The following is a 27254-nucleotide window of genomic DNA, read 5'->3' on the forward strand; positions in this document are numbered from 1 at the left end:
CACTCACGGGTAAAAAGAGACCGACGGATGAAAATTTTCAGGTGACAATTGAAAAGTTATTTTTCTATAAGTAGAGCAAGTGCATATGTTCGAACATTTAATTTCAATTTAAGGCATTTGATTTAAACATGAATCTATAATATGTTCTCTATTTACCTTATGTATATTATCACTCATACAGGATAAGGGGGGTATATCTCTTCTTCTAATTCCTTCGATTTGATCAGTTCATCGGTACCATAGTACCTTTGTCATTGAATAGATCAACGTTGTACGTTAAACAAACATGCACCTCGTCCTCCACTTCTGGACATATAACATCCCAAGAAGTTATTAAAAAATCATGTTATTATTCTCATTCAGAAGAGAACTACTCCCTCCGTCCCAAAATATAGCAAACTAGGATGGGATCCCATCCTAGAACTATGAATCTGACGTAGTTCTAGAATAAGTCTCATCCCGTCTTAGGTTAAGATATTTTAGGACGAAGGGAGTATGAAACAATTTTGCAGTCCATCGGACGGCGCTATACGTTCATAGCTTAGAAAGTAGCCTGTATCGTGATCTACAATAACATATGTCCTTTATTTTAGTCTCATCTCATAAAACACAAACAGGGAGTTTTAATCTCGTCTTGGCATATCGCAAACCTTGGTTACGCAACAGAGCTAAACTGTAGGCGGCCTGTAACCATGCCATTGGACTGTCTCTCACGTCTAGTCAGTGTCAGCAAGAGTCCGGCAACCCGGCTGAACAATGGTACCGTTGGCCATCACGAAAGCGTTGTCGGATGGTATTGGTACCACCACGGTCTCTTTTCCCCTGGATGCATGCACCCCCGTAAGATATTTCCGCCAGCCAATAAGGAGGCGGATTGAACTCTCTAACATCGCACCCACAGATAATAAAGCGGCTCCTCCGGCTAGGAATCCAGCTTTTCAGAAGCTCCAGAGACGGTCAGGCCCCGCATGTCATCCAGTGCAAAGCAGTTAGTACTCCCCCCGTTGTACCAACCACCAGGGCCTTGTCGTGACAGCACAAAGCGAAGTTGAAACGGGAAAAGGGTAACGCACGTTGCAGCCCAACTTGGTGGCCGAACAATGGGAACTCGCCACCTGAACGCAACCGGATCGGCGTCGTGCCCGCACGCAAAGCGACGGCACACCCGCACACACCCCCTCCGTTGCGCCGGGGGCGAGCCAACCGAAGCGAAGCTGGTGTGGCTAAACCGTGGTCGCGCGTGGGCGAGACCACGAGAGATCCGGTGAAAAAGTGGCTGCCGACTTGGACTTCCGCCTCGGTCGCGCGCCCGCCCGCCAAGTTGCCGGTGGTGCCGCGCGTGGGCGTACGAGTCAAAGGGGGCCAAAGGGCGCACCCGTTGTTTTTCCCCTAATCCGGCGGCGTTTCGTTTTCAGGGCTGGGCTGGCTATCCGGCGCAGGCTGATCTGATCTGATCGGATCGGATAGCTCTCGCGCTCTTCGACTAGTCATGCGTCCGTCCCGTGGTCCTTTTGCTTGATCTTAGCCGCAAAAGGCCAGCCTGCGTCGCGTCGATGAGTCCTTTCGGACGACTACGCACAAACCGAACGAAATTCAGCTGAAACCGCCAACTGAATCGTGTAATCTGAATTTAGAAGCCACGCTGTTAAACAGTGGATTTTTGTAAGATATTTTTAGGTAGTGATTAAAAACGATTGACGCTGGCAACATGAATCCGTGCACTCCCTGTTCTCTTTTTCAGTAGGGAGGAAGCTGGTTGGCAGGAGATAGGAATCGAGACAACTTCGCGAAGCCTGCCTATGATGGCATTGTACTATGTTATGCCGGGGACCATATGGGTTATCTCAAATTTCTTCGCTTTTACTCCAAAACCGGAACCGCCAGGGGGAATGTTTCTCGTACCTTGTCTGACTCAGCGATGGTGACATTGATAGATCTCTATCGATAGCCAAGCCGAAGCAAGAAGAACTATCTTCTCCGAGCACCAATCGTGTATTCCGTCGAATCGAATTCGATCAAGACATGCAGTAAAGCAGCTGATGACTCGAAACCTGGTGATTAACCACAGGAAGATAGATAAAAAAAAGCATCGAATTTAGCATAATTAAGTACATCAAATGTGATAATATCACGAAACAGGCAGAGGCTATTAGCATATTACACTCCATATCTACACTGGTAGATAATAATAATAATAATCGAAAAGCAAGGGTGCTACTAGCTCCCCAAGATTTTCGAAAAAAAAAGGCAGGCAAACGCACGCCACACTTACAGTTACGGATTGCTGTGTTCAGATTAACTTGCACCATATTTGTTTATGTACAGAAGAATGATGCAATTTGCGAAATGATCATCGAATTGAAGTGAACTTAATTAATGAAGCTGTTCTGCGAGGCGCCTCTGCATCTTAATCGTCGCCGCCGAGAGAGATGATGTCTTTGAGCTTGTCGGGTGCTTCTACATCACAAGCTCGGACACCCACCCGAAATCCGGCCCGTCCTCGTCCGTCACCGGCGGTAGCACCGGCGTTACGGACGATGCCGACGGCCTCACCTTCCGGAGGCCGAGCTCCCGCATTGCGAACATCAACTCTTCCATCTCCGCGTCCGCGTCGCATTCATCGATGCCGTCCACCCACCTCCGCCCCTCCACCGGCGACACCGGCGGCGACTCCCAGAGGGAGGCCAGGGTCGACTTGGGGGAGAGCGACAGCGGCGAGTCTTCCTTGGACCCGGCGCGGAGCTCGCCGGCGGTGTGCGCGAAGAAGCAGACGCGGCGGCGGCACGCGACGCCCGCGCGGCACGGCCGCGTGCGGTAGCGCGACGGGTGGAGCCAGAGCTCGAACGTGCCGTGCGCGAACGGGCACGTGCTGCCCCTCGGGCACGCGGCGCCCGGCCGGCGGCGGAAGTCCGGGCACGGCTCGCCCGTGTACGCCACGCGCCTCGGGTCACGCCGCCTCGCGGCCTCGCCAGGGTGCGCGTACGGGCACGCCGTCCAGTCGTGGCTCCGCGCCCGCGCGCACCGCCGCACCTTGAACTCGTACATCATGAACTCATCATCAGCCTCCGCCTCGGCGTCGGCCTCGGCCTCCCCGTCGCTACGCCTGGCGGACAGGTACTCACCCAGCGCGGCGAGGAGCTCGGGCGGGATCTCCACCGCAGCGGGGTCAGCCCAAGAGACGGCCAGCGCCGCCGGGTCGAGCAGGAGGTGCTCTCGGCTCGCCATGGTGCTCACTACTCACTCACACTACCTTGTCCACTCCCAACACCACCGAAGAAAAAAAAAAGAGGAAACTGTACTTTGAGGTGACACCCGGTGTGGTGGGTGGCGAGTGGCCTTTATAGCAAGCGCGGCTTGGCGAGAAGCGCCGTTGGGTTTCGGCGGGGAGAGGAGGAAGGCAAGGCGGTATTGCGTAGCATCCCTTTGTTGGTTGCCGAGCTATCGGGTTAGCGTGGGTGGTTTTGGCGCGAGGCGAGGGGGTACGTGGGCGCGCGGGGCCAGTACGTGGAGGGTCGTGGATGCGGGTGCTGCATGCCCGCCGCCACGTCGCGTCTCGGGTGGTTTTGTACGGAAGTTTTATCGGTGGCGGGCGGAGGCTCGCTCATACAGTCATACTGAAAAGTAGTAGTCAAACCTTCGTGCCTCCGTTGCTTTGGGGCTAATCAGAGGTGGTTTGTTTCACTTTCCCTAATGAGGCAAGTCGGCACAGTACAGCTAGCAGAGGATGGGGGAAAAGCAGGGGGCAGCTTGCATCACTGCTTGTGTCGAGTCGCGCCTGGTGGCGAGACACCTGGGCGTTTCCCTCTTTGTTTATGCCACGGCGAGCCTGTATGTGGGACCTAAAGTTTAGCCCCTCTCTCCCAAACACCCATGTATATACTACTGTATTGTACTGCAACACGGTGATAAAAAGCGGCTGCCACGATTACATCAGCTGAGTCTGTGAGCTCCCGGTGACCCGGTCGACAGGACCACTTCCTCCGTGAGAGCTTCCTCTTACTACGATTTAACGTTACCGCCGGATTGTTCGGCGATTGGAGCGCTTCGCTGGTCGGATATCTACCGCACCTGCGGCTACCTTGACGCCAACGACGGGAAACGCACCAAGTTGCCGAGGCAAGGGACGGATAAAGACGGACGACCTGGCGCGCTGCAGCGCCGCGCGGGCCGGTGAGCTTGGGTGGGGGCGTCTGCCTTATCCATGGCGCGGGGGCCGCGCGGCCTGTTCCGACATAGCTGATGCGTGAAGCGTGGTGTACTCGCCCACGTACGGGCGCCACAGGTGGTTGGGCACACGGGAACAGCGGGAGGCGGGCGGAGCCGCGCGCCGCGCGGGAGGAGCGGATAAGCGAGCGATGTGCCGTGACGTGCCGTGCCGAGCAGCGGGAATGGACGCAGCGCACGGCACGCGTGGTATGGATGATCTCGTCTGCCTCAACCGCTCAAGGTCCCGCGGTTTTTTGCTGGGCTGGGTTATGATTAATCCCTCTTTTATCGCGTCAGTTGTAGGCTCATCTGTTGTGTGTGCTGTTTCACATCTGACGAAGGATATTGTTCATAATCTTCCCGGCCCTTTGTCGATTTTGCCGTTTCACCGTGTCTAGCCACTTACCCCGTCGTAACTAGTACTCCTACGAGTGAGTTAGATCATTCATTCAGACAAAGGATCTGAATGTTGCAGGTTGATTCTTTCTACCAGTGCCCAAGGGAAGAATGGATGTACCAGATTGCCAATGCCCAGCCACTTGATGTGAAATGGACCAGAGTACACCATTATGAGTGTATGACCAACAATGAAATGATTAAGAATAACGATTACCTGTGCTCAAAATGGTCCTTACCCTGAAAATATCTAACCATCCTGCAGCAAACTGTGATGTTCCGGTGTCCCCTAAAGCTCAACTGCTCAAAACGTGCAAGCCTGTTCAAGGGGCCAATTTGGAACTGCTCAGATCTGGGTGTAATCGTTCATCGCGTACTGGTAGGAGTACTAGGTGAAAACAAATATAATAAAACTACATATATTTTGATTAAACTATTATAAAAAATACATATTTAAATATGTGTATCACAGACCTACAAATTTAGTGTCAAATTTATCTTAGAATTACAAATTAAAGTATCGTATCACAAAACTACAGATTTAATGATTAAATTATAAAAGAACTATATATTTTAGAGTTTATATCCATAACATATTAAAGTTTCAAAAGTTATAGTTTTGTAATAAAACTGATTTTAATTCTGTAGTTTTCTAATATAATATCTAAAATCTATAGTTTTGTGATACATATTTTCAAGAAAAAAAAGTACGAATTACCCCTCTCAACAATAGCAGTCGTCCGATTTTTAACCCTAAACTTCAATACTAATTTTTTTATCCTGAACTTTACAAACCGGACGAATTACCCTCCTAGATCGATCCAGGGTGGTTTCGGTCCTACGTGGATGCACACGTGGCAGTCTGATCAGCCAAAACAAAAGAAAAATATATGGGACCCACTTGTCAGCCATAACAAATAAATATGGTGGGGCCCACTATCAGCCAATCCTCTTCTTCTCCCCCCTCCTCTTTGCCCCTCCCCCCTCTCCATCTCTGGCGCATCAAGGCAAGTAGTGGAGCTCGTCGTCGATCTCGCCGCCTCCACGGCGAGCTCGCAACGGCGGGCGATCCGCGCACACGCTCGCCATATAGGAGGAGCACGAGCGCGCCCAGCATGGAGGCGGAAACGAGAGAGGCGTCGCCGCTCACACGCTCGTCGGGGGAGGAGTGCGGTGGTCGTTCACGGCGCCGGCAGGGAGAGTCGTGGGAGGGTCGCCGAGGGATCTCGAGACGGCGGCGAGCAGAACCGCCTCGACTTCTCCGCCGTCACGCTCGCCTCACCTCCTCCACTACGCTTGCAGAGCCAACCTCGCCGCCACCTCGCCTCGCCTCCTCCACCGCCTGTTAGGATCCGCCGCCTCCTCCTTGCTCGGCTCTCCCGACGGCACCACAGAGAAAGAGAGAGGGAACGAGGTGGAGAGAGAACCTCGCCGCCACCTCGCCTCCTGCGCCGCGACCCTGCCCGCTGCCCGTTCACGCACGCCCGAGAGAGAAGAGAGGGGAGGGGGAAGAGGGGTACTAACAGGTGGGTCCTATATTTTCTTTTATTTCTTTTTGCTGATTGTATTTTCACGTCGGTGCAACGTGTAGAAGAAAAACCGCTCAGGATTGAGTCAAGGGGTAATTTATCCGGTATCAATAGTTTGAGGTGTAATATGTCCGATTTTGTGGTTCGGGGGGTAATTCGTGTTGTCGCAATAGTTTAGGGAGGTAATTCATACTTTTTCCTATTTTTAAATCTGTAGTTTTATGATATATTGATCAAAATACATGTAGTTTTGTGAAATTACTCAATAAAATTCAATGATTGTGACTGTTTTGCGTGCAAATTAGGAGTACCGAACCAACTACCACAAGTGTAGCGCAGTGTAGCACAGTAGCGAAGCCAACTAGCCAAGCCACCCCCAAAGTCCAAGCTGGCTTCAGTCAAGCAGGCGCATGAGCAGATAAGGCGCGCGCCACGTCCACCACACACAATGGGGACGTTACCCGTCGCCCACAGGTTCTCGCTCGCCTCGGCCTTCCTGCCGCGCCACCGCCGGCCATCGCCGTCCGCCCCCAACCGGCGCCGGCGGCATGGAACGGTGGTGGCGTACATGGAGCCGAACCCCAACTCGCCGTCCTCCATCGCGGGCCGCCTCATCGGGGCTCTCCCCGTGGTGGGCCTCGTGGCGCGCATCCTGAGCGACGAGGGTGGCGTCGGCGGCGACATGATCGACTTCGCCGAGTTCCGCCGCCGCGTCAGCAAGAAGTGCACCGTCATGGACTCCCAGGCCTTCTACGATTTCAACGAACGCCGCGGCAAGGTACCCGTCGCTCCTCTCGCCGTCGATTTCTTCTTCTCAATGCCAAAAATGATGCAAAACCAAGCAGAAATGCCAAAAATGTTCTTTTAATTGATTTGGTGAGCATATGTTCCGTTGTTTGACAGGCAGGAGATCCCTTCTACGTTCTGCTGTGCTGCTGGCTGGCCGCCGTTGGTGGCGGGCTGCTGAAAACGGAGGAGATCTTGGAAGGCGTCGCGCGGCTCCGCCTCTCCAACGACATCGAGTTCGAGGAGGAGACGTTCCTCGACATGATGAAGACGGCAAAGGAGGTAGCCATGCTTAATTCAGCAACTTTTCTGGAAGAACATGTCCCTGCACTGCAAATTTGAATGCATACTATATGTCCTATAAATTGGTCCCTAAGAGAAGATGAATTTTATTGCAGAAAAGAGCAAAGCTGAAGGCTCCGGCGCCACAGATACCAATGGAAGCGCGGGCGGAGAAGGCCCTGGAGGCCATCTACGTGTGCTGCTTCGGGCAGGACATGGTGGAAGACGTGGACGTGAAGCTGCTGTGCAAAATGCTGAACGCCGTCTTCCCCTCCGTCGGGAGGCAGGCGGTCGAGAGGATAGTGACCTCCATGGCGAAGCAGGTGGCTGCCGGCGAGAGGAAGGGCCCCGGCGTCAAGACCGTGTCCAAGGAAGCAGCGCAGCGGCAACTCAAGGACCTGGAATTTCTCAAGCAGAACAAGTTGGATTCGGCATGAGCATTGTGCAGAACACATTGGGAAATTTTGTCAGATAGACGTCGTTTTTAGGCCAAGAAACAGAAATTGCATGGCTTACTTGGCCGTGTTTGTCATAGACCGAGTTTTCTCCTAAGATGTGCTAGGAAGGTCAGCTATCGTAGGGAAATAGAAATCAGCATAGATTGCAAGTTTGCGACACAGTTGACGCAGGCCAAACAATGGTCTCGGTTCATTAGAATTGCAATGTGAGTGAGCTCAGAACCTTGTAAGATGAAGTTGTACGTTGTGACATGCTCAGAAAATGTCTACTGCTACAGTACTTTTTAATGCTACATGTGTTTACTAAGAATAAAAATGTAACAGACGTGGCATCGTTTAAGATGGCAAAACCAACAGGTGCATTACTTTCTACTATCATCAAATCTATATTATCGTCTGTACTTACTGTAATTTAAGCCAAATATTTTTCAAAATGACTCTCTAAACGTATAATGAAGTACTTTTTGTTATGCATTTAACATTATCACTTTTATGCTATGTAATTAAACATGAATTTATATCAGTCAAAGTTTACACTAAAACACGTACAAAGATTAGTAAGTCGAGCAACATTTTGTTCTAAACTGGGTCATCCTGGGCCGCCTAACGGGCCAAACATCACGGTCAGCGAATTCCGGAAGCCCATTACATCACACCCATCCATGGAAGCCTGACACGTGTACTCCGGTCACGCGCGTAGCCCAAACCACCACAAGGGCCGCGTCGGTGGCGGCGTCCAGGCCGCCCGGAACATCTCGCCGTCGGAACGACGAGGCGGCGCGGCGGCTCGCGGTGTCCGGGCGGATCCACGAGGGAACGGCCCCTCCGAGGTCGCAGCGATGCCGGTGAGGCGGCGGCAGCCGCGGCGGAGGGAGACGGGTGCGGCGGAGAGGTACAGGGAGATGGGGATATCGGCCGCGCTGTCGCGGCCGTGGGACTACCCGACGGCGTGCGGCGAGATCGCCGCGCTCCTCCGAATCGGGTACGGCGACCTCCCCAAGGCCGCCCAGGCTCTCGTCGCCGGCGACGTGCTGCTCGCGTTCCGGCTCCTCCCTGAGTAAGCCCCTTTCTCTTCCAAGCTCGTGCCGCTCCCCAGATGTGCACAATTCTGACGAATTTCCAGTGATTTTGCACTGTTTCTGTCTAGTGGAACCAGCTCTAGCCCTCTAGCAACTCGTGAAGAGGCATTGCTTTCTTATGTTGATCTGTCCAATTATGAAACTTTGTTTGAGCGGGTAGGCACCAAGCTCGATCAATTAAAGCACCGATCCCTTACAAATTGTGATTTTGAGCATACACGCTTATGCGCAATTTCTCCAGATAATGTGTCTGTCGATGGCTATGTCTATAACAGCCGCGTCCACCTCACTATCCCACTGACCTGTTGAATTTTAAGGTCATGACTCGTGCATAGTTCGAATTTGTTGGAAAATTGTGTACTTTTAGGTCATGCATTGTTAGATTTTTTTTGGAAATGTGTCGTGCTTGTCGCTCATAAATTCATGATGTCTGGTTAGGACTTGTGATTATGTGTTCTATTATAGAAGGCATAGAACTAAAGACGAATGGCACGCAAATGCTCACTTAGCATGCTATGTTTCTGGCTTAATGTCATTGTTCTATTATATTGGCAGTTGGCACACAGGAGCTTGTATTAACTCATTTTACCCGGTAGTGTACAGACAGGATATGCGTTAAGCGCAGCTAATGGTCTTCTCCAAGCTGTAGACGGTTCCCTACCAAAGCAAAAGAAGGCACAGGCTGTTTCAGAGTTCAAGCGTTCTGTTGTTGCACATAAGCGGCGTGCTAGGGTTCAACAAGATCCAGGTATGTGACAGGCTCCTGTCAAGTGTGTTGTATGATGTGCATTTACACTATCATGCTTACTGATCTGTTAGGATGGTAAACAACGATTTAGAAACTGGTAAATGTTGTCTGTGCTTTCAACCTTCATCATTTTTCAATTGCTAGGATAGATTTCGGCAGTTTTTAAACTAATTTACCTACTGAAGCTGCAGTGTCCTGTCAAGATTTAAAAGAACAAATGTACAAATATTTACTAACTAATGGCAGTCATCGTGATGCGTTGTTTTGTGCCCATTTTGCAGGTGTACCACATATACCATACGATGTGCTTGTTCATATTTTCAGTTTTCTTGACATGCGCTCCTTGGTAGCTGCTGGTCTTGTCTGCTGGTATTTCTTTTTTCTCTTGTCCGTGTAATTCATTAAGCATTACTTTATTGTTGACAACTATCTATCTTTCTTAGAAGGCCTTGGAATTCTGCTGCAAATGACAACCACCTGTGGGAAATGAATTACTCCCTTTTCTTCGGCATCTGCCATATAAACTGCAATAGCACACCTACAGCTGGTAATGTACAGAACACTGATTATCATGTACAGAATAGCATTTATCAAGTATCTCCGGATCCTGGTTTTAACTGGAAAGAGGCTTTCCACAAAAAGTATGCAGGTAAGGCTATTCTATTGTAGATAAATTTGATAAACTACATTAACTTATTCCCAAAGGCTAAAATATCATTCATTACAGAACAAGAAACATGGAGTTCCGCATCAAATAGAGCATTATGTGGATATTGCCGATCTGTCATTTGGTTGTGCGACTTGACGTGTGCTACTCCACACTATTGCCTTAATAATGGAAAAGATGGAGTAAAACTAGGACCTCTATTACCTCATACAGTAAGTACTTTTATTTATTGTTAATAGTAGTGTTTTATGATAGTTTTGAACCCAACAGATAGATAATGAAGTCTAAAATTCACTGCTCATTTCATTGCAGCAACAATTTTTAAATGTTAAAATTTAATGTTTTTTCCCTTCTTCACTACAATGTGCTGACAGCATTGTTTTATACTTTCCTGAACAAGGTTGCTGACTACATATTGGACATCGCTGATCTAGCAGCTTCATCGACAGAAAGTGATGATACAGATAGCGATTCTGAAAATTATCCCCAGGCACGCTTTTGGTCGTTGTCATAGTAAAAGGAAAACAATGTATACATCGACTTGAGATGTGGATTGTGAACTTGTTATAACTCTTTAATTTCTGGTAGTTTTCTGAGTGTGGTATGTGCATCGTTGGTAGCGACTGAATGAAACGGCACACCGAGTTAAAACTTAGAAGTATAAGCTAATAGAAAAGCTCTATCATTATAAGGTATACCCACCGTACAAAATGGAAGCCAAATAACTGTATGACGCACCACGCACCCTATAGAGCCTTAAGACTATTGTTTTTGAAGAATGGATGCTCACTATAGTACTTAAAAAAACTCAGGTAGCATAACCCATCCATAAGAATCGTGCATTTGGACATTATGGAGGCCAAAGCAAAACAACTCCTACTCAACGGTCAAACCTCTGGATTAGCCTACATCAAACAACCACTTTACCATAGGTCCCAAGCCTTTCAAATGGAATACCATAAAGATAAGTCACATATTGATAGCACTTAGTACCAACAGCTTCCAGGGGCGGAAGTTGAGTTAAACATGAGTTTGAAAACAGGATATAGATAGAGCATGCTGGCATAATTCGAATTCATTGAAGTTCAGCACATCGCAACTACTAGCCACACCAAAATGTAGGTATTTACTATCAGTAAAGGCATGGAATCGTAGCCATCCTTTAAAACCGACAATTAGTGATCAGGCTGGATGATAAATTAGCATAGTACCTTCTACGGCTCATCCTACAATTTCTAATGCTTCTTGTTTTTCAACGGACCCTTGGGGATCTTAGAGAGGCATTTCTCATCGAAAATAGCATAGTACTTCTTCAGTTCGATCATGGCCTTCTCTCCAAAAGCATCGATTTGGTCCTCATACTTCTCATACAGAACAGGCACGGTGTACAGTACCATAAAGACTGCAAGAAAGAAAACTGTAGTTGGTAACAGTGCTAAATGTGGTAACTTGTACAGTTGTTGTACCAAAATAATTACCTATGTAGAACAAGGTCAGGAAATTGCAGCAGCTCCCAAGAACAGAGAGAACCCAGAGACCCACGACAACCTTAATAAAGAGGACCAGCATAAGCAAATTGAGCATGTCGAAGAGATACCATTAAACAATGAAGGCTTAAAAAAGGTAATCATGTTGCCAATCTGACATACAATCAGAAATTTCTTCAGGTCATGCCCTTGACCAATCTCCCTCAAGGTAGCAAAGCCCCTATTGATCTCAAATCTCAGTGAGCGAGCAACATTAACAGCCAGGTCCTCTGGGATCTTCACTTCAGGAATGTTAGGAGGGGACCTAAAAAAATTGCAAGACAGAAATTACAGCCACAAACTAAACATATTCACCATTTATGCATTCCACAAACTCAACATATTACAGCCACAAGCTTAGAACGTGTAACATTCCAGGCATTGTGACCATCGACTACAGATCCACAAAGTAACAGGGCGATAAAAGTAAGTCCCAAGGAGCATTATCACAATTACACAACATCCATCTACAGGCCAATAAAAAACTACTAATACATTATAAGTTAACATGCCGATAAAAGGATGTCCTAAGAAGCGTTATCACAATTACACAACATTCATCTACAGGCCAATAAAAAACTACATGAAGTTAACATGATAAGGTATCACAATTACACAACATTAATCTATAGGCCAATAAAAAGCTAGATCAAGTTAACATGCCACTGACAATTTAAGTTTGATATGTTGTGAATAACAGTTGAAGTTACAGGAAGCTCACTTGTTGATGAAAGTTGAGGCATTGGACCAGAGGAAGAGCATGGCCAGGGTGAGGATGATACAGTGGCACAACAGGGTGAGGAGATGATAATCCATGACTTCAAACAGCAGCCAGATGGCCGTGGCGCCAGCGAGTACCCCAACGGAGATTTTCTTGTTCCTCCATAGAAAGAGATCAGCAGCTGCAACCACAAACATAAGCACATCAGAGGAGAGCAAATCCCCATATAAACAATAAGATACCCAGCTACACTACCAAACAAAGAATCTCAGGGTTTAAGCATAAAGGAATATAGCGCATCAACATCACCGCTCAGTTACTATTCTATTGCATTTAAATCCCAACCTAGATGCGAAATCTACACGAACAAATACTAATCTGATCACAACCTACTCACATTGTGGCGAAAACGCAGCATAAATTTGACTTCAGAAATCACGGATCGCGACGTTCTCCACACGCTCGTAGTTCCGGGAGAAAGTACAACAAACGAGCCCCACTCAGAAAAAGCGGAGCGAAAACCCCGATGCGGTCGGATCTACACGCTCGCAAGAACACAGACGCCTACAAGCGAAAAAGAGCTTTAAGCTTTGGGTCTTACGCTTGCCGCCGCCGAGGACGGAGTGGACGGGCTTCTCGCGGCCGAAGAGGCGGTAGATCTTGGCCTTCAAGTCGGCCGTCCTCTCCCCGTCGGAGTCCGACGACGACGACGACGAGCCCCCGCGGCCGTGGAGCTTGTCGGAGATCTTGTCCATCACCGACTCCACCAACGACTCCTCCTCCTTGTGCTCCGCCATGGCTAGCTGCTGGCTCTCTCTCTCCCCCTCTTCTTCTCCCTCCTCGCTCGAACAGTCGAACTCTTCTTTCTTTTTTTTTTCGCACGAACTCTTTTTGCCTTTTTGCTTTTCTTTTTCCTCCTTTTCTCCGTAGTCGTGGCGTTGGGTTTTATGCGCGGAGTGAGGCGATCCTGGCCGTTGGATCGGGCACGATCAACCGCGTGATTAAGTCCTGCGTTAACCCGGCGAAGTAATTGGCGCGGTTAAGCGTGGTAATAACTCCTCGAGACGACGGGTAATTAGCGCTAATCGGCTTGCACGCGCAGGGAGGGCCCACCTGTCAGCGATCGTGTGGGACCTCTGTTGGGGTTTAGCACGGGGAAGTAATGAAGGGGGTGGAGATCACGAGGAGGTTACTGGCACCGTGACGAGTGACGACGCGTGGCGTGCCTGCGCTTTCGCCGGCATCCGTCCGTGGGGAGGGGTCGTGGGCGCGTCCGCGCGTGTTCCTTCCAACAACTCCAAAGAGTCCAAGGGGAAGGGAGCTAGTGGGCGAGTTAGAAGCTTCTAGACGAAGGTGCGGAGTTTGAAAAGGAGGAGGATTTTGTGGTGTGGGCCTGGCTGGCTGATTCTTGCGGGCCAAGTCCAGGTTAGGCTCAAGTGCTCTCGTAGGCTCGTAGCCCAGTGTCTCTTCGGAAGGCATCGCAAAGGCAAAGGGACAAAGTGTACCATCAGTTGTGTGGGCGACACTGTTACGTAGTCCCTCCGTTTTATACATTATACGGAAGATGTTTTAGTCTCTCTATGTTTCATCTAAACTCACTAAGAGCAGGTACAATAGCAGGCTATAAGCCAGCTATAAACATATTTTAAAGAGATAAAGGAAGAGAGAGAAAAGCAGCGGGCTACAGATCTGTAACTAGCTGCAGCACGGACTCCATGACGTAATGTGTGTATGACAGGTGGGACCAAGTATTAATAGTATAGTAAGTAACTATTGTATGAATTGGCTATAGAAGATTTGGAGCTAGCAGTGGGCTGCACTATTGACCTTGCTCTAACATTTATCCAAAATATCTTATAATGTAAAACAAATAAAGTACGATTTAGCTTTTTTTTAAGTATAATGGTGTATATAGCCGGCCTAGATCTTATTATACTCTTTTGTGTCATCTAATTGCGACGATAAACACTTAAAACCCTTTTGTGTTACATGCAAATACGTAATAGCATATGCTATTACTCCAGGCTGGCATGGCCGATCACTAGTCTATCATGTCATATTTACAAACGAGGCAAAGATACCGATAAATAAATATGTGCCTATCGACAACTGAATATCGAAGTCGTTGTAGTGTAGTGGTGAGTATTCCCGCCTGTCACGCGGGTGACCCGGGTTCGATCCCCGGCAACGGGGAATTTTTTTTTTCCCCAATTATCATGTGCTATGCTATATTGATCTTCTCATCAACGCGTGGATTGGAATGCGATCCCTCTCTAAAAGCCATGGTATATCCTCATGCAGTCAACTAGTGGAGGAGGCCGAGATATATATTAGGAAAAATCTTATTTTGCTTCCCTTTACAATAGCCCAAATCTGGTTTCCATTTCTTAACCGCAAATCAAATATGAAATCTCCCACAACTGTTAAGACTGGACCAATTTAAGTATTTAACTCTCGTCAATTTGAAAAGCGGTTTCATCCCATGTGTCGCCTGATTTCCATTTCTTAAGACTAGACCAATTTACCACTATCGTTAATTTGAAAGCCGTTTCATCCTACGTGTCAGTTATATGATACATTGACCTTATCTTTATCCTATACGGCTACGTGGTGTTTATGTGACACTATAAAGAAAAAAAAAACACTAATGTGACACACATGTCAATGGCAGTCCGATTGAAAAAAAAATCAAATAAAAACAAAAAATATGGCCCCACATGATCCACTAGTGGCAGGAGAGATATTGAGGAAGGGGAGGAAGAAATAGAGTCCCGGCCATGTAGGTTCCACTGTTTTTTTTTTCTAATAGAAATACTATGTACTCCCTCCGTTTCAAAAAGAAAATCTAGCACATCCTATACTACGAGTATCATCTAGATGCCACATCAAATGAAATCGTTGTCCCCTGTCCAAACTACCCCAAGAGAGGGAAAACGAACCGGTTGTTAAATGAATAAACCTCCGCATTCGATTGTATGGATAAACGATGAAAGTTGGAGTGGGGGAGATCAAACGGACGTTTTGCACGATATTACGACATTTCCAGGTTTCTAAGCTCTAAAAAGGCCCAATCGATCATGTGACCTTCGTACATAGCCTACTAGGAACTAACTACTCGATCCCGACCCAGCTAACAAAGTCTGTTTCCCTCCCTCATCTCTTCTCCCGATTGAATCGCATCCCTCAACCGTAAAACTAGGTATAACGCCTCCTACTAGGGTTTCCCAAACTGCCGGGGCTAGGGTTACCGCGCCCCGGCGGTAAGCACGGTTACCGCGCGGTAACCGTACGAAACCGTGCAAAATTTATCAAAAATTCAAATTATTTTTTAAATTTATTTGAATTTAAGAAGGTTACCGCGGTTTTTCTATTACCGTACCCCCGCGATAAGGCCGGTAACAGTGGTAACCGCGCGGTTACCGACGGTAAGTCGAACCCTACCTCCCACATTTTCAAAAACCGGTGCAAATCGACTTCTTTGATGTTAGGAAACGTTTTTCGCTGACGTGGCAGGTTGACTCGCTGAGTCAGTAGATGGGAGGCTCTCGGCGCGTGCAAGGGAAGAGGGGAGCATGGTGAGGGTGCGCCAGCCATCCATGTCAATGCGCCAAGCTCGATCTTGACCACTGTCGCGCTGCTTGCAACGGGCTCATCGAGCTCTACCTCACGCGCGATGAGCTCGCCTCCATGGGCACTCCTCGACAAGTTCCCAGTCGACTAGGACATCGTTTCCTACGTGGCCATGGTGACCGCCCACGCAAAGCACGGGTTCTTCAACAAGGTTGTGCTGCTGTTCTTGGCTTCGCCATGGTGGATGATTGCAACGTGTCCATTGCTGCTCTTGGTGTGCAAGTAGATCAAGGACCTGCGGTGGGCCAATCGTCCTCAGATCTCTAGGCGGAGAGCGATCTCGCTAGCCGTTAGGTCCTACCCACCACTACCTAGCGAGTCGACATGAGGGTTGGCGAGGAGAGGGGTGTTGGCCGACACATGCTGGGGGCTCATGGCATTGTCAAGGCTACCTACCCCGCTATCGTCCCCTGCGCTGAAACGTTGGCCCTCATGAGACGAGGCTCCGTCGCCAGCCCTAGGAGGGTTCACTTGTGACATCACCCCCCCCCCCCAACAATGATCTCCAGTCCAATGCCTAGAAGGTTGACCTCCTTGCACCCTTCTCCTCTCTCCACGACATGCTCTGCTACCGTGAAGATTGTCGTCCTCTTCGGCTCCCATACCGCCGACAACACCCACTACTCCTTCTTCCCTGAGCTCTCGCGTCCTCCTGCACCACCACAACCTCCCAAGCTCTCGTCCCGACCTCGTCGAGCGCCTCGCCGGACTGCCTTCCTCACCGGCTGCTACTACCGCCTTATCGCTGCCTTGCTACCATCGGGAGAGATGGAAAATAGAGTAGTCCCTGACACGTGGGTCTTACACTCTTATCTTACTTGCTTACTCACCGAGTCAATCATGACCAACCTGTCACATTAGAAAAAAAAACGTTTCCTAAACCATCGAAGAAGTCGATTTGCACCAGTTTTTGTCTTGGAGAGGCGTTATACCCGGTTTTGCGCTTGAGCCTTGAGAGATGCGATTCAATCATAAGCAAGATAAGAAGGGAGTTAAAATAGACTTAGTCAACCAGCAAATGTATGTCCCTTTGTCAGACTTGGATATTCCCAGCCCATTAATCTCTAGTCTGGTCTCCTCGGTCCGCGCGCTGAGAATCGCCAAAACCTATGTGGCCCATCATCCGCCGGTCCGTGTGGCCTTCCAAGGAGAGCGACGCGGCGAAAGCCTCACGCGTTTCGTTCCCCCCTTGGCCCCCTCCCCGCTCACTCACCCAGCCGCTCCCTCGGCTCGGCAGCGAGCGGCAGAGGAAACCGGCAAACCGCGGTGCGCGGCACGGCGCGCGTCCTGCACTCCAGCTCCGCGCCATAACTGCGATCCCCTCCTCCTCGGCCTCCCCCTCCTCACCGGCAATTAATGCCGCCAACTACCAGATCCACCCCTCCGGAAACCTAAAACAAAATACCCCTCTTCCCGTTTTGCCCCTCCTCGGCTCTTCTCCCACCCCAGCCGCGCCCCCCCGCACGCCATGCCATTCCGCCCCACGGTCTCGCCGCCGCCACCGCCGCCGCCGTCATGGCGTCGTTCCTCGACTCGTTCTCCTCGCTCGGCGTCGGGTACGCGGTCGCCATCGCGCTCGGCTTCCTCGTCCTCCTCGCGTCGCTGCTCCTCGCCTTCTACTTCTGCTCCCGCCGCGGCGGGGCCGGGGTCGTCCGCCGCGGCGGCGGCCAGGGGGTCCACTCCGCGCGCCACGCCGTGTCCTCCGCGTCCAGCTCCGGGCACATCTCCATCACCGTCCCGCGGGTCATCTTCGTCGCGGACGACTCCGACTCCCCGGGCTCCTCGTCCCGCGGCGGCGCCGGGGGCGGCGCGGCGTCGTCGCCCGTCGGGCTCGACCCCGCGGTGATCGCCTCGTACCCCAAGGTGCCCTTCTCTAGGGCGGCGACGGGGGCGGACGCCGAGGCCGCGTGCTCGATCTGCCTCTGCGAGTACAAGGAAGGGGAGATGCAGCGCATGATGCCCGAGTGCAGGCACAGGTTCCACCTCATGTGCCTGGACGCGTGGCTGCGGCGGAGCGCGTCGTGCCCGGTCTGCCGGTCCTCGCCCATCCCCACTCCAGTCTCCACTCCGCTCGCCACCCCGCTGTCGGAGCTCGTCCCGCTATCACAGTACGCCGCCGACCGCCGGCGCCACAGGTGACGGAATTGGGTGCATCATGTCTTCTCTTCTATATTCGTTTTTTGGCACCATTTTCTACTGGTTATCAACGATGGGATGGTGTATCCATTGTTTTATTGTTCAGATGAGGTTTGGCTGATCCATGGCAATATTAGTATATTTAGCCATTTAGGTGAGATTGTGGACTAGGACAGCCTTGACTTTGAGGAAGTTTTGCTTAGTAGCAGTAGATCGTTGCACTGAAGCAGACATGCAGTGTATATACATTGTTTTTTCCATTCGGATATAGTAGCTTTTACCAAGTAAGGTTACTTGCCCTACAGTTGTATGTGCAAGATCAATATCTGAATTGCTTCATTCCAGTTATATATATATATATATATATATATATATATATATATATATATATATATATATATATATATATATATATATATATGATTATTGCACTTACATTACTTGTATGTTGGTTACCATTCTTTGGCGGCAAGGACATGAAAGGAAAAAAAAAGTTATTTATCACAGGATATAGCATTTTATCATCATAATGATTTTCATGCTGTAACGGAAGGGGAATATCCTAACTAACGGTCTTTGTCGGGACTCGACATATTTCTTGGTTTTAAATACAGTTGGCTACTGGATTATCGATAATTTTGCGCATTGATGTATGTAGCGTGGACTTTTTTGAATTAATGTTTGGTTCCTGAGTCATAAATTAAGTAGCAGAGAACATTTATTCGCTTTTGTAGATCACTTGCCTTGTTAGGCAATTGTGTTTTCCTCAACAGGATCAGTTATTTTGAACTTTTCAGGGAGGTATAAGTAATAACATTTGAGATAACTGTTATGCCGGTTGCTTCTCCAGATCAGTTCATCCTGTTTTTTAAGTTAGCTTGAATTCTGAACTGTTATCCTTATTGGGTGAAATGGTCATACTTCCCCACTTTGGTCATTTGATTTGTGTTTACTAGTTTAGTTCATGTTCGGTGTTAATGTTCTTTGTTTCTATGGAGGTATATATACCGCTGTTTTCCATGAATTAAGCTAGTAACAGCTGTAATGAACTTGTATGTCCCTAAATGTGAGAATGTGTGCTATGTCATTCAGGATTCTTTAATTGCAGAGTAAGAAGGTTTTTTCATGTTAACTGGAAAGTTGTGACTACCCACTAGTTTCATATTTAGACAACTACCTATTGAATAATAACCCTTATACTGTTATGAATAGTCGATGTCAGAGTTATTTTGTTTTAGTCTGAATTTCCCATCTAGCACTGTGCTGTTCTCATGGTGACATTCTGTTTGGGTGCACTATTTTAACTTGTCATTTCCTTGTTATTCTATTTGCACTGTGAGGTTAGACAGCTTGCAGATTTTGACGCCATCTGAAGATGGTTATGTGAGTTGGAACTTGGAGGGACTCTATTATGACCCCACTTTCATTCATGGAATCTTGAGGGGGTGTGTATGTGTTCATAACTTCATATGGGGTTGAACAACAAGAGCTAATGTGGAACATGTTATCATGCTCTGCACATGCCTTGGTATCTGTTGGCTAGTTATGCCTGAACTTTGAGCAGCAAAAACTTGGAAATTTTTTTTTCATTTTACTTGATGTAGTTACGAATACCTCACTGATTAGAATGTTTTGTGTGCTAAACTCAATGCACTTGTATGAGTACCTGCCAGCTACACCTCTAAATTCCAATTCACTGACTGTGATAGTCTAGGTTGATCTTTTTCTTTCATGTTTGATACATGCAGTTTGTGTGCTGTGCTGTTATTATTTTCTAATTACTGTATGGTTGTACCTAACAATTTTCTTTGGCACGGGACCTTACCCAAGTCAATAGCTAAAATCGTTAGGGACAATCGGTAGTTCAAGTTCTGAATTATTTTTTTAGCCACATTACCTTTTGTTTTGCTTTTCCCCCCTAATGTAATGTATGTGATTCTTGAAACTTTTGTGATAATTTTTGTTTTATGTAAATTGATAAGTTTTATGTATTGTCCAGTTTCATTAGTTACATTCCCTTGGTCGTTCATTTCTAGGCTTCTAGCACAGTAGCACGGCCATCTGTGCTGGTAAGAAGCTAGTTTTTTTTTTCTATAGCTGGTATCTACAGAGGAAACCTGGAATGCTATCAGAATGCTATCTACTGTATATCACCTTTAATTGGTTATTTTCCTGTCTGTTTTATACATACTCTGAGGCTGTTGTGGTTGACAATGCACTCCTATCTTGCTGGCAGAGGTATATGGTGTTTCATTTTCATGCAGTCTATTCAAATCACCATTTTACTGGCGTTGCAAAGGTTTCTTTACATCCTTTTAGCTAATTAATCCTTATGCATCGTCAGTAAACATGGTAGTGCGTCTGCATCTATAAAGTTCATGTAACTCAGGGCTGTGAGACTGCTACCCAAATCGGGTCTACCCAATCCATCAAACACAGGCATATAATAATGCTATTGGGTATTATTTCCTAGAGAGAATTCGATCTGTGAACACACGAAAGTAGCATAATATATATCCAGAAAAACATACATACGAGAGTAGCAGAATATACATCCAGAAAAATACATATTCATATGTAATGAGGTGCTGTAATGACAATGCAGTACTCACACAAGAAAACCGCTGATCAGCTCACGATTGCAACGCAATCCACGCTCCTAGTCTGCACGCCCGACTTGGCCCCGTCCCCGGGCAGCAGCACGCCGGCGATGCCGGCGACGTCCAAGATGACCGAGCAGTTCATCCGAACGTCGAGGCTCTTCTTGATGATCCCCAGCACGCTGACCCTCGCCCTCATCGCCGTGTAGGTGGTCAGGTCGTACTCCTGCCCGAGTATCAGCCCCGTGCCGTTGAGCACCGACGCGAGGCGGTCGGCGAGCAGGTCGAGCGTGATGTTCATCCGCACCGTCCGGTCGGCGCCGACGCTGCCGGCGGGGACGTACGCCACGCTCACCGTCTTCCCCTTGTAGTACACGTCCGTCTCGCTCCGGGAGAACCGGAGCGACGCGGCGTTGGGGTTCTTGACCGAGACGTCGGCGGTGAGCGTCGCGTTGGTCGCCACGGTGCTCCCGATGCCGGCGCCGGTGCCGGGGCCGGTGCTGATGGCCGTCACCCACACGCCGTTCATGGTGATGCGGGGGTCCTTCACCCTGAACACGGTGAGCGCGAGGACGAGGATGACGAGGCCGACGACGACCAGGGTGGTCACGCAGCAGCCGCAGCAGCAGAGCGCGCGCCGCCGCTTCCGGAGGTACTGCATGGACCGCCACCCCGTCGCCGCCTGCGCCTCCTCCTCCTCCCCCACGCCGGTCGCCGCCGGGTGGACCGACGGGGATGGCACCGCGAATGGCCGCGCCGGCTCGTTCTTGTTCTCCGCCGCCGTCGCCATGGGAGCTGGAGCTAGCTAGCTATAGCAAATGTCACGAACGGACACGACCGTTTTTGTTAGTTACTTGTCTGAATGGATCACACCACCTAGCTCGAACCTGCTCCGCTGTTCCTGGTCTTGGTCTTCGATTTATACATGTGGCCGAGCAAGTCCACTGTCGTGGCTGCGACACTGTCATGCGCCGGATTTGACACGTACGCTTGACTCGTGGAAGCTTGAGATGATGACTACGTTTGCTGCTGAGTCCATAGCCGTGTAATTTTCACGGACTGTGATTGGTCCGGGGGTCTTTGTGAGTTCTGACTTCTGAATAATTATTTCTTCCTTCTAGATGGGAAAGATTGTATGTATCATCTTTCCAAACTGCGTGAAAAGAAAAACCGGGTCGTCCTGACTGAATGATTCTTGATATCGTTTAACGCATGATTCTTCTAGATATACTGATATTTCTTTTCTCAATGGAATCCGATTATCTGGTGCATATAATCAGAGCACCGATTGATGATGGTTCACTTCGAGACTAAACAAATGACATGAGAAACACGTGGAGACGGCAAAAAAACATGGGGTTGACAATAAGCTGGCGATTACTCGTTTCCGAGGAGTAATCAGAGTTGATATTGAGCGCATGAATTGGAATGTGGCCACTTGGCACATGACACTAATTCACTGGCATTCTTCCCACTTTTTTTTGGGGGGGGGGGGGGGGGGGGCAAGGATAACTTGAATTCTTCCTGAATGAAATGGAGAAAAAAAAGTATTATTCGTATTGTAAAATATTGTTTCATTGGAAAAAGATAATGCTTCCTCTCAGGCGTTCAATGAGGGAGAAATATCATATGTCTTCTCCACATCCCCGCATTCCACCGGATCTTCGCATTTCTCTACCACTGGTTGTTTGCCTCCCTTCTCTTCTACCTTGAAACCTCGATTGCAGGGTCACTGAACAAGTGGTGGAAGAAATGCAACTTGTGGCTCGTGATCCCTTGCCTTTCCTTGCCTGCGGCCGAAGCGCCGGGGCGGGGGTGGAGTTAGGGCTGTCAACGAGCCGAGCTCGAGCGAGCTTACCCATCTAAGCTCGAGCTTGGTACATATTCGAGTCGAGCTCGAGCCGAGCCTAGTTTATGCCTCGAGCTCATAGATGGGTTCGGCTCGAGCTCGCTCGAGCTCGAGCCTGCTATCGAGCTTAGTCGCATTGGTTGCTTGGATGGACTGTTGGATTTTGGTGACGATGGCGCTCGTAATGACAGACATGCAGTAGTACTACTCCTAGCACTACTAACTAGTAGGAGTACTACTCCACTCTGCAAGCAGCTAGGTGATGTTGACATGATAAATGAATACTACTGGTAGTACTACTCGGTATGCTATTACTCACTGCCAAAAGAAAAAGAAAGTAAAGACAGGCTCGTCAAACAATTCGAGCTCGGCTCGTGAAGCTCGCGTCGACGAGTCGAGCTCGAGTCGAGCCTTGAGCGAGCCGAGTTCGAGCAGCTCACGAGCCTCGAGCTTTTTTGACAGCCCTAGGTGGAGTTGACCGAGGGACGGGGATGGCGATGGCAAGTTAGAGGGGCGCACCTGTGGCGCGAGGGCGAGGAGTTGGACTCGTTTAGGGGCCAAAAGATAGGGAGAAAGTCGGGGAGGAGTTGGACGCATGTCGCCGGCAGCGGTTGTCGGCAAGTGAGGGAGCTCAAGGAGAAGGAGGGAAGAGAGATGGCTGGGAGGGAGACGAGAAAAGGTGTTGACGTGCCGTCATCCACTGCAGATGAGAAGAGGGTGGGACCTACTAACATGTGGGTCCCACTTTTTTTTTTTACTAACATGTGGGGCCTATATTTTTGTTTTAATTCTTAATTTTTATATTTTGCTTCCAGTGCCATATCACCGGCTCACTGCCACGTAAGACGAGGACAATTCAAACCATCCACGTAGGCATCACGGCAGCTGAAAAGTGAAAACGCTATTCAAACCGTCGTGAGGCCTTATTTGCACTGATTTTGATAGTTGAGGAACCCGTTGTATCTGGTATTTCGGTTCAGGGACGAAATCGAACTCGTTGTCAAGTTAAGAGACCATAAATGAACTTATTCCAAACCTCTAATCATATTCTTCACCTCTGCAGTTTCATTCCTTTCAGGCTTTCAGCAAAAGTTGCTAGAAGCTAAGGAAGGTCACACATGGGCCATTGGGTGGAACGTGAGCAACAGGACGCAATCTAGGCATCTAGCCCGGGTCATGTTTCACTATATGGGCTGATGGGCCATACATCCGCTACCACGGAGCAGTAGGCAATTCCGCCGCAACCCAAATGGAGTACGCTACGTCGTCAGTCGCCACTACTAGTGGTGGAGAGACGAAACACAGGACGCCGAAATTCTCTCGCCCACGGATTCCCCTCCACTCGCACTGTCAGTCTGTCACTCTCTCCGCCGCCGGCCGCCGAATCTCCGGCGCCGATGGAGGCAGACCCCAATCCGATGGTGGTGCTGCACGCCTGCCTCGGCGTGGGCCACCTCATCCCCATGGTTGAACTCGCGAAGCTCCTTCTCCGCCGCGGCCTCGCCGTCGTCATCGCCGTGCCGACCCCGCCGGCCTCCACCGCCGACTTCTTCTCCTCGTCCGCCCCCGCGGTCGACCGCATGGCGGCCGCCAACCCTTCCATCTCCTTCCACCACCTCCCGCCGCCCGAGTACCCCGACCCGGATCCCGACGCCTTCCTGCAGATGCTCGACACGATGCGTCTCACCGTGCCACCCCTCCTCGCCTTCCTCCGCTCCCTCCCCTCGGTCGCGGCTCTCGTGCTCGACCTGTTCTGCGTCGACGCACTCGACGCCGCCACGGCGGCCGGCGTCCCGGCGTACTTCTACTACACCTCCTCCGCCGGCGACCTCGCCGCGTTCCTCCACCTCCCGCACCACTTCGCCACCACGGAAGGCAGCTTGAAGGACATGGGTAAGACGCCCCTCCGCTTTCCCGGCGTCCCTCCGATCCCGGCCTCCGACATGCCGCACACCGTGCTCGACCGCGCGGACCGGACCTGCGCTACGCGGCTGGGGCACTACGGGCGGATCCCGGAGGCGCGGGGTATTCTGATTAACTCCTACGAATGGCTGGAGGCGAGGTCCGTGAGGGCGCTCAGGGAAGGCGCCTGCATCCCCGACCGCCCCACGCCGCCGGTGTACTGCATCGGGCCGTTGATGGCGAAAGGCGAGGAGGCGGCGAACGGGGAACGCCACGCATGCCTCTCGTGGCTGGACGCGCAGCCGGAGAGGAGCGTCGTGTTCCTCTGCTTCGGCAGCTTGGGCGCCGTCTCGGTGAAGCAGCTGAAGGAGATCGCTCGTGGGCTCGAGAATTCCGGCCACCGTTTCCTCTGGGTGGTGCGTAGCCCGCCGCAGGATCCGGCCAAGTTCTTCCTGCCGCGTCCGGAGCCTGACCTGGGAATGCTGCTCCCGGAGGGGTTCACGGAGAGGACGCGGGACAGGGGAATGGTGGTGACGTCGTGGGCGCCGCAGGTGGAGGTGCTCCGGCACGCCGCGACCGCCGCGTTCGTGACGCACTGCGGGTGGAACTCCGTCCTGGAGGCGGCGTCGGCCGGAGTGCCGATGCTGTGCTGGCCGCAGTACGCCGAGCAGAGGATGAACAAGGTGCTCTTGGTGGATGGCATGCAGCTCGGAGTGGTGATGGACGGCTACGATGAGGAGCTGGTCAAGGCCGAGGAGGTGGAGAAGAAGGTGAGGTTGGTCATGGAGTTCGAGGAAGGGAAAAAACTCAGGGATAGACTGACAATGGCGAAGGAAATGGCCGCGAAGGCGCTGGCAGACGGCGGGTCGTCGTCGTTGGCGTTCACCGAATTTCTGAAGGATTTGAACTTTGGAAACACTACAAAGGAAAAAGCGTAGAAGACGAACATTGAGCAGTGCAAACGATCAAGCACAAAAGATGAACATTGAGTTGGAATGATTTATATTGCTGCTGGAATGTGACAAAATCACATATCTGCATTATTTACCCGCTGTGAACTGTGCTATTTTTCTGTATTTCTGATGTGAGCAGAAGGTGTGAGAGTTTCTTCAGGCTGATTAGCTGCTTCAGCAGTCAGCACTTGTAGATTACACTCTGGAGCCGTGCTTACATGATGGAATAGTATTATGCTCTATCACAATATGCAAGATCAATGTTCCTCTTCTACTTTCGGTTTGTTAATATCTGGCAATTAAGCTGAGCGTGTAGAGAATACCACATGGTGCAAAAGCTCTGTCTCAGTAGGCTGGAGACTTCCACACTTCAGTAGACTCGTGTGTACAACGGAAACTATTTTCACCCTCGAGGGGATATCTACTCGTTGTTTACATGTCACTCAAATGGTTATAAAAAAATTAAGAAGATGTATTAACATGTGATATATCACTCTACAAATATGCAAGTTCAAATTCAACTTCTACAACTCGTAACAAAAAAAACAAATTTGACTATGAATATACGTTTAACTAGTTGTAGTTTAATTTGTTTTTTTCGTTGCGAGATGTAGAAGTTGAATTTGAACTTGTATGTTTGTGGAGTGATATATCACATGTTAATACATCTTCTTAATTTTTTTCAATTTTTTTCATAACCATTTGAGTGATATGCAAACAACGAGTGGATATCCCCTCCAGGGATGAAAATTCACTCCCTATGTACAACTGTACACTCATGGACACTCTTGGGCTGGAGAATACACGATAACTGACAGCAATTTGGCAGGAATGAAAATTGAGGTCAGCAATGAGCGATGTGTATCCCCTTTTCTGTAGAATCCACGGAGTAGTACTCTTGTAAGCTTAAATCATCGGGAATGCTAGGGGACGGTATCCCGTCCCCGAACGGGATAGCTCCTCCTCCACAACGCGATTCCTGCTCACTCGCTGCCGTCGTCGTCCCCCGCCGCTGCCGCGACTGTCCCCCCTCGCCTCCGCCTCTGCCGCCGCCGCCACCGCCGCCGCCGCCGCCGCGCCCGTCCCCCGCTGCCGCCACCGCCGCCGTCCTCGTTTACGAGGGACGGCTGCAGGGTACTGACCGCGCGTGTCGAGGTGCTCCTCCCCCAACAGGATGCCCAGCTATATCCAGTAGGAATCACCTGATACTTGGTAGGTATCATCCGATACCTCGCAAGTATCACGCGATACATGGTAGAAATCGTCTGATACCTGACAAGTATCACATGATACCTCGCGAGTATCACGCAATACGTGATAGAAATCGTCTGATACACGACAGGTATCGCATGATACCTCGTGAGTATCACGCGATACGTGATTGAAATCGTCTGATACCTGACAGGTTTCACATGATACCTCGCGAGTATCACGCGATACGTGGTAGAAATCGCATGATACCTGATAAGTATCACATGATACTTGCAAGTATCACCTGAAACGTGTGTAGAATCGTCTGATACCTGATAGGTATCACACCATACGTACTCGGGATCATCCTATTGTGTAGAATCATCTGATATCTGATAGGTATCACACCTGATACCTGCTCGGGATCATCCCGTTTGAAAACGGGATTCCGTTATATAGCAGCGCACAGTGCGAGTTTCAAACCTGTAGGCTGAGCATTGAAGTTTTGTAGAAATTATACGAGCAACCGAGGCTTAAACTCTCCCCTCAAGTGGTTCGCGAGAAGGCACCTCCCTTAACACTCGCATAGACTCAC

At 49.7% G+C, this 27254-nt stretch overlaps 7 protein-coding genes and 1 non-coding gene across 8 annotated transcripts; 5 read left to right on the forward strand and 3 right to left on the reverse strand.

Moving 5' to 3' along the window:
- Positions 1–2053: 2053 nt before the first annotated feature.
- LOC4339379 (zinc finger CCCH domain-containing protein 37-like) lies at positions 2054–3313 on the reverse strand. The gene has a single exon (NM_001420750.1). It carries the CDS (start codon positions 3223–3225, stop codon positions 2458–2460), a length of 768 nt encoding a protein of 255 aa, NP_001407679.1. The 5' UTR covers positions 3226–3313; the 3' UTR covers positions 2054–2457.
- A 3265-nt stretch (positions 3314–6578) lies between these two features.
- Positions 6579–7950, forward strand: LOC4339380 (photosystem I assembly factor PSA3, chloroplastic). The gene is made up of 3 exons (XM_015782335.3): positions 6579–6909; positions 7035–7199; positions 7316–7950. The coding sequence occupies exons 1-3, from the start codon at positions 6580–6582 to the stop codon at positions 7634–7636; spliced, it is 816 nt and encodes a 271-aa protein (XP_015637821.1). The 5' UTR covers position 6579; the 3' UTR covers positions 7637–7950.
- A 386-nt stretch (positions 7951–8336) lies between these two features.
- LOC9266102 (F-box protein At5g52880) lies at positions 8337–10738 on the forward strand. Its single transcript, XM_015781952.3, has 6 exons — positions 8337–8714; positions 9333–9484; positions 9766–9853; positions 9931–10133; positions 10212–10363; positions 10552–10738. Exons 1-6 carry the CDS (start codon positions 8497–8499, stop codon positions 10663–10665), a joined length of 927 nt encoding a protein of 308 aa, XP_015637438.1. The 5' UTR covers positions 8337–8496; the 3' UTR covers positions 10666–10738.
- Positions 10739–11100: 362 nt separating this feature from the next.
- Positions 11101–13259, reverse strand: LOC4339382 (reticulon-like protein B1). Its single transcript, XM_015781953.3, has 5 exons — positions 13000–13259; positions 12399–12579; positions 11801–11942; positions 11630–11699; positions 11101–11553 (listed from the first exon to the last, which is right to left on the reverse strand). Exons 1-5 carry the CDS (start codon positions 13193–13195, stop codon positions 11387–11389), a joined length of 756 nt encoding a protein of 251 aa, XP_015637439.1. The 5' UTR covers positions 13196–13259; the 3' UTR covers positions 11101–11386.
- A 1260-nt stretch (positions 13260–14519) lies between these two features.
- Positions 14520–14591, forward strand: TRNAD-GUC (transfer RNA aspartic acid (anticodon GUC)). The gene has a single exon. It is a non-coding gene; the product is annotated as a tRNA-Asp (tRNA).
- Positions 14592–17458: 2867 nt separating this feature from the next.
- LOC4339384 (RING-H2 finger protein ATL67) lies at positions 17459–18489 on the forward strand. Its single transcript, XM_015782999.3, has one exon. It carries the CDS (start codon positions 17544–17546, stop codon positions 18165–18167), a length of 624 nt encoding a protein of 207 aa, XP_015638485.1. The 5' UTR covers positions 17459–17543; the 3' UTR covers positions 18168–18489.
- Positions 18490–20650: 2161 nt separating this feature from the next.
- LOC4339385 (late embryogenesis abundant protein At1g64065) lies at positions 20651–21675 on the reverse strand. Its single transcript, XM_015782917.3, has one exon. The coding sequence runs from the start codon at positions 21552–21554 to the stop codon at positions 20793–20795; it is 762 nt and encodes a 253-aa protein (XP_015638403.1). The 5' UTR covers positions 21555–21675; the 3' UTR covers positions 20651–20792.
- Positions 21676–23921: 2246 nt separating this feature from the next.
- Positions 23922–25742, forward strand: LOC4339386 (anthocyanidin 5,3-O-glucosyltransferase). The gene has a single exon (XM_015782160.3). The coding sequence runs from the start codon at positions 24011–24013 to the stop codon at positions 25451–25453; it is 1443 nt and encodes a 480-aa protein (XP_015637646.1). The 5' UTR covers positions 23922–24010; the 3' UTR covers positions 25454–25742.
- The last annotated feature ends 1512 nt before the right edge of the window (positions 25743–27254 follow it).

Source organism: Oryza sativa, chromosome 5 (genome assembly GCF_034140825.1).
Source record: "Oryza sativa Japonica Group chromosome 5, ASM3414082v1".
Classification (NCBI taxonomy): Eukaryota; Viridiplantae; Streptophyta; class Magnoliopsida; order Poales; family Poaceae; genus Oryza; species Oryza sativa.

Excerpts from the sequence above, each read along its gene's own strand:
- LOC4339379 (NM_001420750.1), bottom strand. The coding sequence starts at position 3,225 with ATGGCGAGCCGAGAGCACCTCCTGCTCGACCCGGCGGCGCTGGCCGTC.
- LOC4339380 (XM_015782335.3), top strand. The coding sequence starts at position 6,580 with ATGGGGACGTTACCCGTCGCCCACAGGTTCTCGCTCGCCTCGGCCTTC. Across the intron at positions 6,910-7,034 it reads TCAACGAACGCCGCGGCAAG|GCAGGAGATCCCTTCTACGT; the intron begins GTACCCGTCGCT and ends GTTGTTTGACAG. Across the intron at positions 7,200-7,315 it reads TGATGAAGACGGCAAAGGAG|AAAAGAGCAAAGCTGAAGGC; the intron begins GTAGCCATGCTT and ends ATTTTATTGCAG.
- LOC9266102 (XM_015781952.3), top strand. The coding sequence starts at position 8,497 with ATGCCGGTGAGGCGGCGGCAGCCGCGGCGGAGGGAGACGGGTGCGGCG. Across the intron at positions 8,715-9,332 it reads GCGTTCCGGCTCCTCCCTGA|TGTACAGACAGGATATGCGT; the intron begins GTAAGCCCCTTT and ends TTTACCCGGTAG. Across the intron at positions 9,854-9,930 it reads GCTGCTGGTCTTGTCTGCTG|GCCTTGGAATTCTGCTGCAA; the intron begins GTATTTCTTTTT and ends CTTTCTTAGAAG.
- LOC4339382 (XM_015781953.3), bottom strand. The coding sequence starts at position 13,195 with ATGGCGGAGCACAAGGAGGAGGAGTCGTTGGTGGAGTCGGTGATGGAC. Across the intron at positions 11,943-12,398 it reads GCCTCAACTTTCATCAACAA|GTCCCCTCCTAACATTCCTG; the intron begins GTGAGCTTCCTG and ends CAATTTTTTTAG. Across the intron at positions 11,554-11,629 it reads CCTGACCTTGTTCTACATAG|TCTTTATGGTACTGTACACC; the intron begins GTAATTATTTTG and ends TCTTTCTTGCAG.
- LOC4339384 (XM_015782999.3), top strand. The coding sequence starts at position 17,544 with ATGGCGTCGTTCCTCGACTCGTTCTCCTCGCTCGGCGTCGGGTACGCG.
- LOC4339385 (XM_015782917.3), bottom strand. The coding sequence starts at position 21,554 with ATGGCGACGGCGGCGGAGAACAAGAACGAGCCGGCGCGGCCATTCGCG.
- LOC4339386 (XM_015782160.3), top strand. The coding sequence starts at position 24,011 with ATGGAGGCAGACCCCAATCCGATGGTGGTGCTGCACGCCTGCCTCGGC.